General features: G+C 32.4%; 1 protein-coding gene across 1 annotated transcript in view; it reads right to left on the bottom strand.

Moving 5' to 3' along the window:
- Positions 1-14856, bottom strand: part of ABCD3 (ATP binding cassette subfamily D member 3) — an 81945-nt gene that overhangs the window by 40913 nt on the left and 26176 nt on the right. The window contains exons 3-4 of the mRNA XM_031967110.1: positions 6767-6865; positions 2923-3011 (exon numbers count right to left, since the gene is read on the bottom strand). Coding sequence (XP_031822970.1) covers positions 2923-3011; positions 6767-6865 — 188 coding nt within the window. The remainder of the gene's footprint in view (positions 1-2922; positions 3012-6766; positions 6866-14856) is intronic.

Below are 14856 nucleotides of genomic sequence, written 5' to 3'. Positions count from 1 at the left end.
ATCTGGTTTCAGGTCTAATATTCTTTTAATTAATAGTATGCCGTTTCACACCACCACAGAAAAACAATGAGATATATATCAACACTGCTTCATAAAACAAATAAATTATATGTTAACAAGATTATGAAAAAGCTTCTTTTCCATATGATAACTTTAATTGAGATATCACTATACCAGAAAGGAACAAGATGCAAAGATATTTTTACGAAGGACAAAACAACAGAAATTTATTTAGATAATATTCAATAGTTCAAGCAAATAAAGAACTGAGAACAAATTAAATTTTCTGTAATTTTTATCACATCCTACAAACAACACTCTACTATATATATGAAATGCTGTAAAAATATAAACAAATATTATTCTGCATAAAAGCATTATAATTCATCTGTGTATATGACACTTCTCTTTTGTAGCTTTTGCAATATATTCCTGAAAATCATATGGTAAAGTAGATTTTGTTAATTCAAAGAACAATGTTTAAAATCAAGGGTTGGGTTGTCCAAGGAAAGAGCAAGTTATATGATACAGAAATAGTCATAAAAGCAAAGACACAATCATGAAAGCATATGATAATTTAAAATAGCATCCAGATACTATAAAATAGGTATAAATGCCTAGATGTAGTGATCATCCAAGAGACCTTTCTAAAGTCATGCAAAAAGCATAAGTCTTTATTTCATAAAATTGATCTACCCCAAACTAAAAAAAATTCTAGGTACAATAAAAAATTATTAATTTTGTATTGTTGAATCACAGCTCTGGACCTGGAAGGAACCAAAGATTCCTTCACTTTACAGCTGAAAAATCTAAGGTCCAGAGGGATTAGGTCACTTGTCCAAAAAAGCTAGTGGTGTAAGGAACAGAATCCAAGGCCCAGAATGAAGAAGTTTGAGTTAAAATCAGGTACCTACTACCTCTGAGACATTAGACAAGTCACTTAAAGTCCGTCTGTCCCTGTTTTCTCAACTATAAAATGGGAACAGTAGCACGTATCTCACAGGGTTGATGGATCAAATGAGATCATACTATTGACAGTTTAGTTTAATGTCTGGCACAGAATAGGTAGGCACTTTAAAAAGACTTGTTTCTTCCCAAGGTCACTGAAGTAATAAACATCAACTGTCACATTTGAATCCAGGTCCTTTTAACTGCAAAGTTAGAATTTTTCCCATTATATTAATTTGCTCGTCTTCTTAAAACTTGAAAGGGCTTTTTTGAGGTTATTTGAATAGCCCATGTTAAAATAATTAAAATAACTGAGGTCTTTTTCTTTTCTTCATAAGATTTTCTAGAAACTTTTAGAATCATTCCACTGAATTTACAAGAGCCCCTAAAGCTGAGATAACAGAACCACTGATTTAAAGTTGAGAGACATCACAGGTCACCTAAGCTAGCTACCTTATTTTATATATAAAGAAACAGAAAAATATGAAATGTGACTTGTCTATGTAAAGCAGGCATGAAATCTGAGCCTGGGAAGTCAGGCCCTGCAACACTAAATCCAGCACACAAATCACACCCACATGTAAACATCTTTGAAGATCTCACTAAAGGTTTTATTCATAAGATTATAGAACTAGAGAATACATGGGCCTCAGAGGACACTTAGTCCAATTCCTCCATTTTACAGATGAGAAAACTGAGGCATCAAGATGCCAAGTGATATGAACAATAAAAGATGAAATGAGAGCCCAAGTTCTCTGATCTCAGTTATTATTCTTTCTATTGCACTATTTCTGCAGGATTCAGGGCATAGGCCTCCATGAACTGATCCTTTTGTTTATGGTCTCTTCTCTAATTTTCCTTTTCCCCTTGCCTCAAACTCAAGGGCAGGTTTAAAGAGAAAAACCCAAAAGATTGGCCTGAGGGAGGAAGGAAGGGAGAACAGACAATGAGATGGTTAGAGAAGTGGTAATTACAGTCTTGATGAAAAGTGTTATATATAGACTGAACACATAAACATGTATCCTGTGGTTTCAGGGCTGTTGGGTTGTTTTTTTTTTTTTTTATTTTGTTTTAATATTGGTCTAGAGTTACTTCTTTCTCCTCGTTCCTGTTATGTCCCAAGAAAACAGTATGGATCCCTATTAAACAAACTAATGAAGTAGTAAATGCAAAGATAAGTGATATGTAAACAGTAGACAGCAATGAATAAGCAGAAAACTGTTACATGTCAAAAAAGCATGGACTGCTTGGATTTATAGTTTCAGCAAAGTGCACGAATAATCTTCCTTTAATAATCACTTTTTAAAAAGCACTATTAATTTCTTTCATCCTCAAAGGAAGACTGAAAAAAAGTAACAATTTTGGCATCCCTGTCTTTCACCAAATTTTCCAAGATGAAAAAAAAGTTCTCATTTCAAAATCTTTGTTACAGCTTTCTATCTAATATTTTAGTAAATATAACTGTTGTAAATATTTTGGTTTGTAATAATATAAAAAATTAAACAATCTCAAAAACTTATGGACAGTAAAGTTAGGATAGCCTAAATGCAGACCACAGAGAAAGAAAAAAAATCTTAATTTACAAGAAGAGAAAGTACAAAAAGTTTCAGGTTACTTAAATCTTTAATGTCTAAGCTAAAACTCTAATTAAAAATGGTGTCAAAATGTCAAATCCAATACACTTCAATATGCAGGAAAGGAGTAAAGAAAATATATTAAAAGTTTAGGTTCAAGATGTTTAAGGGTGTTCTTTTTTCCAGTGATAACTTCTAATGATTATTTGCTTCCTGATGGAATAGATGGAAATTTTTTAAATGTTTTGTTTATAATTGCCTAATCAACTGTAAATATTCAGGGTGATGATTTACATGTCATTTTAGAGTTAAATTAGTCATTTAGATTCTCTTGGTAATTCAATAAATTTGAATTTGTAGCAAAGCAGTTTTGACATAATAGAAGTGAATGGAAAAATACCTTTCAATGAGTGTCCCATTTTGAATCATCCAAACGTCACAATATGTGCGAGATACCAGCATTACAGCAATGAGTACCAAATAACCTGTCTAGAAGAAAAGAAATACAATTAATTAAAAAATGTTTTAAAACCCCAAGCAATAAATAATCCTGAGCTTTGTTTCCCTTTATAATAAAAATACTAATTTTAAAAACTAGTACTTCAGCTGGCAACAAGTAACTTTATTGTAGAAACTCAAACATCTACCAATCTCAACTTACCTTAAGACTGACATTTTTTCAAAGTGGAATTTATATAAAGTCTGCTAATGGTTGTATTTTAATAATGGACAATTATAATTTTGCCAGTAAAATACTTTTTTATATTAAATTTTATTTTTTCAAAAAGTGACTAACTGCCTTTTCTCTCTTTCCCCTGACTCCCAATCCCAATACAATATATTCAACAGTCAAGAAGTAATGAATCTATCAATATTTGCTTGGCAATATTTAATAGAGCTATAGTTACTATACTTGAAGAATTTACCTCAACTGGTAAACAAACAATGGAAAAATAATACTATCATATGGGAGAAAGAGAACTGAACAAAGTCAAGACATTTAGTTTCTAAGTCCCAGGGCTGGTTATTAACTAGTTCTCTGGCATAAGCAAGTTATTTTCCTTTTCTAGGTCTTAAGTTTCTTCAATTGTAAAACAATCTCTTAACTTCCTTTCCCATTTTATCATTCCATTTTAATCCTAAAATTTCACATACTCTCGAGTTAAAAGTATATTGATATAAACTCTTGAGGGCTCTTAAAAATTCAGAGAAGGAAAAGTTCAACACAGGCAAGAACAGGTTGTTTGTTTTTTAACTTCCATTCAAAGGTAAAACTTGAAAAACTCTTAAAGAGGAAGCTAGGTGACACTATGAAAAGGATGCCAGACCTAATCTAGTCTGAGAAACTTTCTAGCTGTGTGAACCTAGAGGCAAGTCACTTAACCCTCAGTTTCCTCATTTACAAAATGAATTGGAGAAAGAAATGGTAAACCACTCCAGTATTTGTGCCAAGAAAAACTCAAATGGGGTCACGAAGGGCCACTTAATTGAAATAACTGAACCACCAGTAAGGAATCTTAAAGGACAGGCAGGATTTGAATGAGCACTACAGTTATTTAGTCAAAAGCAAATTGAATAGTTCCTCTGAGTATCAGATTCCTCATCTATAAAATGGTTATAATATATATACACTATATACAGTATATGTAATATATATAAAATGGTTCTAATATGGTATATTACAGTATACTATATTATACTATAGAGAGAGGCTATAAAGGAGAGAATAGAGAGATTAGAGAAAGTCTCTATAAATGTTAAGGTATTATTTAAATGAGTAGTTGTTATGAGACCATGAAAGGTTTACTATGATTAAAATAATGCCAGACTTCTCCACCAATTACTGTCTGCTTAAAGAATACATTTGGAAGACTTTAACAGAAGTGAGAGAAGCTATGAAAGAGAGTATTAGTTTTAAAGAACTTTTATAATAACAAAAAACTGAAAACAAAGTAGAGAATGAGTAAAATATGAATGTACTGGAATATCAGAGCACTGTAAGAAATGAGGAAAGATTTTAAAAAATTCCAAGAAGCACTGTACAACAGATAATTTCATTAAGAAATAAGAGGAAGGCCCCAAGTTAAAAAACAAACAAACAAACAAATGCAACCTGTCTGAAGGATACATCCAAGAATTATACAAGATGACATAAAAACCTACAGGTTGTAACCTGAGCCACCAGGAATATCACCCATGTGTGACATCACAGATTCACTGAAGTACTAAATAAGATAGGAACTAAAAGTAAAGTTACCTTGAGTTTTAAACTGTCAAGTTGAAAGCCTATCTAAAAGAAAGTCTAAGCTATTATCCTCCCTGCCCATCCCTTCTTCATCCTCCCTTGTTCCTGTATGTAAGAATATCAATACCCATGGAACATTCCCCTAGCTACTCACAGGGTAGGACAGGACACTTCATGATGGTATGGATAACTCAGGAACTGAAGAGCAACATGGATTAAATTGCTTTGAAAAAAGAATTTGATTTATTCAATGTTGGTCTAAAAAGTGGAATGTACAAAGAAGTCGATTTCAGTTCAATATATAAAGAATTTTCTAACAACTAGAACTATCTAAAAATGGATTAAGCTTCCTAGTCAATGAAAATATTCTAATAGAGGATGGATGATCACCTGAAAGCAACGTTGTAGAGGAAATTTCAACAATGAATCAGAGACATCAGAGACAGAATCCCTTCAAGTCCTTAAGGGTCTAAGAAATTTTTATTTCATCTAGACCTATTCCTCCACTACCCCATCTTTTATTTTTGTTTTTACAATTCTTTACCATTTGTTCTTTATTCACTACCATGTAAATCATATTTATCTGTTTACTGCAGATAATTCAACATTAATTTTCATGTAAAGGACAATTCCACTGTTCTAGTTTGGTTTTAAGCTGATATACTCAAGCTGTGAACATTTTTTCCCAAATGAGAGAGTAGAAGAAATGGAACCTCAAAAGCATGTATACAAGTCCAAGATGGTACATGTTGCAATAAGGTTGCAGAACCCTTGAGTTTACTGGATTCTATACCCATTAGGTCCCTTTTAGTCCCCTCAAACTTCAAGGAAAAAAAATATAATTATTGAAAATATGCTCTCTCTCTCAAGGTCCAGGCTGCTCAAAAATAAGTTATTCTGTACAAAATCATTATATATGGACAGCTCCATCAATAATCTTTCTAGTATTATATAGTATTAACATCATTCCAACCTAAGTAATATTTCAATTAAGCAAATCTATTTCTCTTGATTGTTCCTGTAAGAGATTAAGAAAGTATCCTAGACAAAAAAGAATATTATATCAGGATTAAAGGTTTGGACCTTTTAGTTCCTTACCAATTGGTTCATTGATATGTAAACTACATATCTGTTGCCACTTAATTAGGAACATGCAATTGAACTCTACTATATAGTTTACTTATATAGATTTTAAGAAATTTATCCTCTTTCAAATACCTTTGTAGTGCATGTTAAAGACTGAAGACATTGTAATCAGTTAAGCATCACTAACATCAAACATTTTGTTAATAAAGCGGGTGGATAAATTTCCTAGTATAAGCTAATATAATAAAAACCCTCTAGATCTTAATCTTGAGTGTGAATTTTTTATTTTGTAATTATTATAGTATAATTAATTTCTTTTATAATCTGATTTCTAAAAAACATTTCTGAACATTTAAAAATATTAATATAAGAAGAGTTCCATAGACTTCAACTGCTGAAAGAGTCTATGACATTGCTCTAGATAAACTACCCAGGACAAATAAGACTTGTATTACATTATTAAGTGTATATTCAAAATATTATTTTCTCCTTTTGAACTAAAAGTTTCCAGAAAGAAGAAATTATGTGATGAAGAACCAGCACTAGGGTGACAAAGACTTTCTGTATCTCTTGAACAAGTCAATTTTAACTTTTCTGGGATGCAGTTTCTTCATATAAAAAATAAAAATGTTAGAATCCCTTTTAAGTTCTAATAGCTTATTAGTCTACGAATCTATGTATCTATATGTACAATAGATGCAATTAAGCAGTACAATAGACAGAGTGCTGGGCTTGAAGTCAGGAAGACTGGAGTTAAAAGATACTAAGGGATTTGCTCATGCTCACCCAGCAGGCAAATAGCAGAAACCAAATTTAAATCTAGGTTTTCTGAAGCCATAACTAGTACTCTTTCTATGACACATATCAAAAGTTACTTTATAACAGGGTCTATTTTTTTCAAAATAAGACTTACCTCTTTACAAAATGTTCTAGGAACCATAATTTTCAGAATTTGTTGAATTCTTGAAAAGAATACCTTGTCCACCATAGCCCGCTCTTTCTTTCCTTCTTTCTATATAAGATCAAACAGAAAGAAAAAGTTATAACACAGATTAATAGTCTTCTATCATAAATTAATAAAAAAAAATCACAAAACCAAAAAAACCATAAAAGTATGCCATCCTTGTCCAAGTTAGCATTACTTCTTTAAGAATACTATACTGATGTAAGAATACAAGGATCTCTTGTATACTACAATATAATAAAAGCAATTCAGCACACATAGAAAAATTTTAATAAAGGAAAAAAACTGAAGGGTATGATATCAAAAGGCTAATTTACTTGGAAATTATTACTGGAATACTTGCCACAAAAATGGCAGAAATCCCAAAAGACTTTAGATAAAGTTAATAGAAAAGAAAGACTTCCTTCTGGGGGAACCCCTGCCCAGTTATCATGAATTGCCTATTGTCAGGAAGAATATTGAAATCCCTGAACCAGTCTTCATTTTTTTCTGTTGTTTCCTGGGATAAGGACTGAAAAACTTCACCTCTCTATTTTCAAATATTTACCAAATTTTACAACTATAATTTATGTTCAGAGTATGTTCAGCTACATTGTTGTTCATTCTTGATTTTTGAAAAGGACATCATGAGTGATTTCTTGATTTGTGCATGAAGTGTATTTAGGTGATGCAGAATTGCACAAAGTTTTCAGTCTCTCTCTTTCAGAGTCATCAAAGCCAATGGCAAGACAAAAGTTAAGACTAGCAATCTTCCAAAATGAAGGGATGACCGGGATGTCTTTGAAGTCAGACAAGCCTTTAAGCACTCCACTGAGACTACTTCAGCTGCCTTCATGGATGTTGGAACAAACTGTTCTCATGTGCTCATTTCATCAAGGGGATCTTACCATGGCTAGAATAGATATCTAAATCACTGATGACTTTGAAGCTTGTCATTTAGCTTCTACCTAGTTTAGCCCATCTGCCAAGAGACGTTTTAACAGGATGTGGCCAATGCATATCCTATAACTTCTTGGAGCCACATATTCAAGGAAGACTAACAACCTCTGGCTTCAAGAGACCTTTTCAGGATTGTTCATTTATCTTTGGTTTCCCCTGTCACTCAACTCTTAAACTGCCTCTTAAACAACTGAGTAATGACTGAACTAATTGTGGTATATGTAATGGAATACTTTTGTGCCATAAAAAAAAGAGACAATCTCAAAAAATCCTACAAATATAAAGTGATGCAAAATAAAATGAGCAGAATCAGGAGAACAATTCACATAAGTACAGCTATACTATTAAAAAAAAAATCAAAATGATGACCAATTGTATGTGAGTATATATACACACAAATATATGTGTATCCACACCCACATGCATGAGTATGTGTGTATCTCTAAAGAAGACACAAAGAGCAGAATGAGACATGCATTTCTGGGAATGGCCATAGTGTAGATTTTGCTTAACTATACTTCCAACAAGTTCTTTTCTTCCTTCCATTCTTTTCCCCCCCTCTTCCCTTCTCCTAATTTTTAATTGGGGAAAAGCTTAGACTAGTGGGCAGAGAAGAACAAGGGATGCCAAAGAAAAAGAGGACCATTAAAACATTCTTTTTTAGTACACAGAATAGAAAGAAGTTCAGAATGAATCACAAAAACTATAGTTGTGAAACATGGAATTTATTATACAGTTTAAAAAACATTCCCATTTATTATTTTTAAAAACAGTTCAGTTACTTAGCATTTATTACTTATTTAGGTTATTTTCTCTTTACGTTCTTCTTCTCTCCTAAACACTTACCCACTACTTATTGAGAAGGCAAGAAACATAAATTTTACAGATGAAATCAGGTAAAATATTATTTCCATCTTAGCCATATGTTTTTTAAAAACAAAACAAAGAGAAAATTATACTGCAATTTGCACTCAGAGTTCATCATTATCCCTCTCTTCCTTTGGAAAACAGCATTTTTTCATTATGAGTCCTTTGGAAATGTCTTAGAGCATCATACTGATCAGAGTAGCCATCATTACAACATTGCTATTAATGTGCACAATGATCTCCTGGTTCTTCTCATGTCATTCTGCATCAGCTTATATAGTTCTTGAGTTGTTTTTCTGCATTTATTCTCAACATTTCCCACAGCACAATAGTACTCTATCACAATAATATGCCACCACTTGTTCAACCATTTCTCAATTAATTCCCTCAACCTCCTAAGTAATTACTGATTAGAGGAATGCAAATGAAAACAACTCTAAGGTACCACCTTAAACCTACTGGAAATAACAGATGCTGAAGGAGATGAGGGAAAAAAAGGCACCCTAGCAAACTGTTAGTGAGTACTGGCTGATCCAATCATTCTGGAATACAACTGGGAACTGTATTTAAAGGGCTGGAAAATTGTGCACACTCTTTGATCCAGCAATACTACTAAAAGATCTATATCCCAAAGAGATCAAAGAAAAAGGAAAAAGACTTCTATGCATAGATATTTATAGCAGCTCTTTTTGATTGGCAAAGAATTAGAAATCAAGAGGATGTTCAGCTATATATAATCCCACAGGAAAACTAAATTTAAGAGCTACTGCATAGTAAAAAGAACAAAACACAATTGTCCCCAAAGTAACCACTTTATCTTTATGTGTCTCACACTAAAGAGTGATAAGGCAAGCTTTGAAAAGCAGAGTATACAAAAATCTTAGAACAGAAAAAGCTCAAGAGCATGTGAATCTTTTTGTTGCTGGCAACACAAAATCCAGTCAGTAGCTAAGTAAGTCTTGATGATTCCACCTCTAAACTCTTACATCCATTCATTTCTCTTTACTTATTGGCTGTATTTTATTGGTTCAAGCCTTAATCCTGTCTCCCTTGGCTTACTACAAAGCCTGTTCCTTGGGATTCCTGCTTCTATTGTTTCTCCTCTCCAATACATCCTTTATAGAACTGTCAAAATAAGTATCCTCTGGCACCAATGTGAACTATGGCACTTATCTGCTCAAGAGGTTCCCTTGCTTCCCTACAGCCTGAAGGATAAAGTATAAATCTCTCCTTGGCATTTTAAACACGTCACAATCTGCATGAAAACCACCTCTCCAGTCTAAGGTTACTACCAAGTATTCCCTTTCACAGGCACTAGTTTCAAGCCAAACTGAAATACTTGCTGTTCCCCTAATTCAGCATTCCATCTCACATAATAAATTGTAAACTTAAATGTATTGTATAATAAATACATCACAAATGTATAAAGAATAAATAAAAATATAAATAAATTATAAAATAAAAAATCACAATTTGATACTTGTTACAACTGTGCTATTTCAAAATATCTTACAATTATCTCTTGGGTTCTGTCCTGGGCTCTCTTCTAATAAACAATTTGAAATTATGCAAATAAAATTATTAAACTATAATCTTTGACCTAGAGATTCTACTGCTAGTCACACTTTAAGAAGGTAAATGATTAAAAAAAAAAGATTTCATATACATAAAAATATTTACACCATCATCTGCAAAATCAAATAACTTTTTTTAAAAGAAGGTTGATTCATTAATTGGGAAAATAACTAAACAAATTATACATGAATGTAATGGAACTTACTGTACTATAAGATGTGGTGATCATGATGAATATAGATAAAGAAGACTTAAAATGAGCTGACAAAAAGTGAAGTAAGAAGAGTGAATGCCCATAAAGTGAAGAATGGCTGAATAAATTGTGGTTTATGAATATTATGGAATATTATTGTTCTGTAAGAAATGACCAGCAGGATGATTTCAGAAAGGCCTGGAGAGACTTACATGAACTGATGCTGAGTGAAATGAGCAGGACCAGGAGATCATTATATACTTCAACAACAACACTATATGATGACCAATTCTGATGGATGTGGCCCTCTTCAACAATGAGATGAACCAAATCATTTCCAATAGAGAAGTAATGAACTGAACCAACTACATCCAGCAAAAGAACTCTGGGAGATGACTATGAACCACTACATAGAATTCCCAATCTCTCTATTTTTGTCTGCCTGCATTTTTTATTTCCTTCACAGGCTAACTGTACACTATTTCAAAGTCTGATTCTTTTTGTACAGCAAAATAACTGTTTGGATATGTATACATATATTGTATTTAACTTATATTTCAACATATTTAATATGTATTGGTCAAACTGCCAACTGGGGGAAGGGGTGGGGGGAAAGAGGGGAAAGTTGGAACAAAAGGTTTTGCAATTGTCAATGCCGAAAAAAATACCGATGCATATATCTTGTAAATAAAAAGCTATAATATAATAAATAAAAAGTGAAGTAAGCAGAGCCAAGAAAATAACATATACAATCCCAACAAAAATTTTCCTTTTTTAAAAAATGTAAGCCCACTTCTTAATTAATTCAAGTTTGTTGCATATTTTAAATATTTTTTCACATTATTTTCCTAACCCTGTAAGGCAGGTAATTCTCTAAAGTTTTACTCTTTCTTCTCTTTTCTTTTCTCTCTAACCTCTCTCTTGGAAATTGCATTCATGCTATTGTTTGAAATATCACCTCTTTGTAGATAGCTCTCAAATCTAAATTTTCAATCTTGATTTCTAATATCTGCATTTAAAATTACCTTTAGGAGAAGAATACCTCAAACTCAGTGTAATCAAAATCAAAATTATTATCTTTTCACCTAAATTTGCTTTTCCTTTCAACTATACTTATCTTTTTTTAGTCATCTTAGGAATCTTCAGTGGCATCCCATTCCATAAAAGAGAGGTCTAATTGATGCATTGTTGGTGGAGTTGGGAACGAATCCAACCATTTGGGAGAGTAGTTTGGAACTATGCTCAAAAAGTTATCAAACTGTGCATACCCTTTGATCCAGCAGTGTTACTACTGGGATTATATCCCAAAGAGATCATAAAGAAGGGAAAAGGGACCTGTATGTGCACGAATGTTTGTGGCAGCCCTTTTTGTAGTGGCTAAAAACTGGAAACTGAATGGATGTCCATCAGTTGGAGAATGGCTGAATAAATTGTGGTATATGAATATTATGGAATATTACTGTTCTGTAAGAAATGACCAACAGGATGATTTTAGAAAGGCCTGGAGAGACTTACACGAACTGATGCTGAGTGAAATGAGCAGGACCAGGAGATCATTATATACTTCAACAATACTATATGATGACCAGTTCTGATGGACCAAGGCCATCCTCAGCAACGAGATCAACCAAATCATTTCCAATGGAGCAGTAATGAACTGAACTAGCTATACCCAGAAAAAGAACTCTGGGAGATGACTAAAAACCATTACATTGAATTCCCAATCCCTATATTTATGCACACCTGCATTTTTGATTTCCTTCACAAGCTAATTGTACAATATTTCAGAGTCTGATTCTTTTTGTACAGCAAAATAACGTTTTGGTCATGTATACTTATTGTGTATCTAATTTATATTAATATATTTAACATCTACTGGTCATCCTGCCATCTAGGGGAGGGGGTGGGGAGGTAAGAGGTGAAAAATTGGAACAAGAGGTTTGGCAATTGTTAATGCTGTAAAGTTACCCATGCATATATCCAGTAAATAAAAGGCTATTAAATTTAAAAAAAAAAAAAAAAAAAAAAGAGAGAGAGAGAGAGGTCTAAACTCTCAGTCTGGCACTTAAGGCTCACCCTGCCCAGGAGCAGTACATACTCAGCCAAATTAGAATACTTTGCCCTCCAAAACATGCCCTGAACTGTCCCACCTTCAGATTTTTGCTTGTTATTTCTTATTAACTGAAAAAATTTTTCTTTCCCCCTCTACCTGTTAAATTTTTACTCATCCTTCAAAACCCAACACAAATTTAATGAAGCCTTCCCTGATCCTTCCAATAAATAATAAATTTTCTTTCCCTGAACTTTACACAGAACTTGTTTTCAACTCTTGAATATATCTGTCCTACATTATTTTAGGAATTAAGAACTTTAAAGGAATTTTAACCAATTGATAATGACACTTCCAATACATTTGTAAAAAAAATATTATATATATATAATTAAATTTGATTTATAAGATGAGAGAAATCAAAGATGATTTAGTCATTCTGCAATTGAACAGAAAGCTAAACAGTGATGGGATACTAGAAAAGGGCTGATACAAGGAAGAGAGAGTGAGATCAAAAAGAGAAAGGAATTTAAATGGAAAATTAATTTAGTTTTAAATATGTTGAATACGAATTGTTAGAAGTTCTAACTGCCTTTTGGCTACAGGGTAGAGATGTCTAACAGGCAATTAGAAATTCAAATTTGGCAAGTGATCTTAAAAGCTCTAATAAGGCCTAATTCACATACAAAATTCTATTGACTTATTATTGAAACTTGGCAGAATGCAACTCTCAACTAGAATGAAGATACTTTAACTAGTACATTGTTCAAATATAACCAATTAGGTAACATTAGGCTATACTGAATAATACAATGATCTAAGTGGAAATCAATTAACCTCTTTGGAGGGAAGTAAGGTGGAAGATATTTGGAAGAAGCTCAATGGAGGCAGAAATAGAGATAATATGGTAAGAGTAAACTATAACAGAGACAAATGTGGTAAGAATAGACTAGATGTCTTTAAATTAGCTCAAAAAACAGGATAAGGAATTTTCAGCAAAAATTACAAAGTTGGCAGAAATCAAGTAATCATAATAATGATGAGGATAGCAATAAAACAGACATCTGCTGGTATTTTCTTCCTCTAATAGAAAACAGAATAACTGAAAAGTTATGTGCTTGCTGATAAATTTATCTTTCAAAAAGCAAAAGAAAAGTAGATAACTATTATTCTGAACCTGATCATGAACAATGAGAACAAACTGGTTATTTGGAAATGCAAGAATTATGAGAACCTAAAAGATAAAGAGAGGAACATTTAAAATAGTTTGACAAATACCCATAGCCTTTAAGAAAGCAAATTTCAAAGAGTTTGGATATAAGAAAAACAAATTCTCTTAAATTGTTTTTAAAAAGGAAGCTCATTCAACAATAATAGGAGAATCAAAAATAAAATTCTGGCAATGTGATTAAAACTGATTCTAATGAAATTAAAGAGGATGGATAGAAAGCTTTACAGGGAAGTTATGGGTGAGGGTGAGTAGTGAGGAAACAGCTGACAAGTGAAGACTAATGCATAAGGCAAGACCCACCAAAACTGGTAAAAGCTGATGTTTCTGATGAATAACAGAGATAAAAAGGATTTTTTTTTTAAATCCCTTATTTTACTCTGAGAGCAAGAGTAATATTAAGGAAAGGATAAAAAAATCTGCTTAGAGTTGTTGAAAAGAACTATGATGTTGATACTATAAAGGCTAGTTAGATTTCTTGGTAAAATCTAGAATTGCCTTATTCAAGAAATATTTTGTATGCATTTGGAACTGAATCATATGTTGCAGAATGGGTTCCTGTTCGAGATGGCCTCTTAAGTTCCTGCCAATTCAGATTCTACAGTATCAACAGCAGTATTTTCTATCTATATAAAACATGAAGAAAAAGAAACTGCAGCTAAACAGAAATAAAAATCACTTACTAGCTCCTTACAGAGTCAAATAAACAAGCTGGTCAAGTTAGTTTCATTGTATATCCAAATGTTCCCAAGAAAATCTTACAGAAAGCTAATGAACTTGTATTCAATTAAATGCAGGAAAAAAAGGCTACCATGAATGTGCCATGCAGCTTAGATACCAAAATCTTTTGCAGACAATAAGGAAATAGAAAACTTCTATATAGAATGTAATCTATCTCTAGACTGAGAGACTATCATTTAATGTTCACTAAATTCAATGCAAAGTTAAGTATGGAGGAAAGCAAAAAAATAATTTGGAAAATATGGTTCAGGATTAAGAAAAGTCATATCTATAGTTTATCATTATCTTCTTGGTGATGGTGATGGTGATGGGTCTTGGTAATACCTTCACCAAGAAGACTAAGAAGGTGATGGACATGTGAAGCAAAAAACAAAAAACCAAATCAAAACAACAAAAACATCCACAAAATTTAATTTTGCTGATATGCTGATAATGTTGATAACTTA

Source organism: Sarcophilus harrisii, chromosome 4, assembly GCF_902635505.1.
Source record: "Sarcophilus harrisii chromosome 4, mSarHar1.11, whole genome shotgun sequence".
NCBI classification, from domain to species: domain Eukaryota; kingdom Metazoa; phylum Chordata; class Mammalia; order Dasyuromorphia; family Dasyuridae; genus Sarcophilus; species Sarcophilus harrisii.
This window is presented reverse-complemented; position numbering and strand designations above follow the sequence as displayed.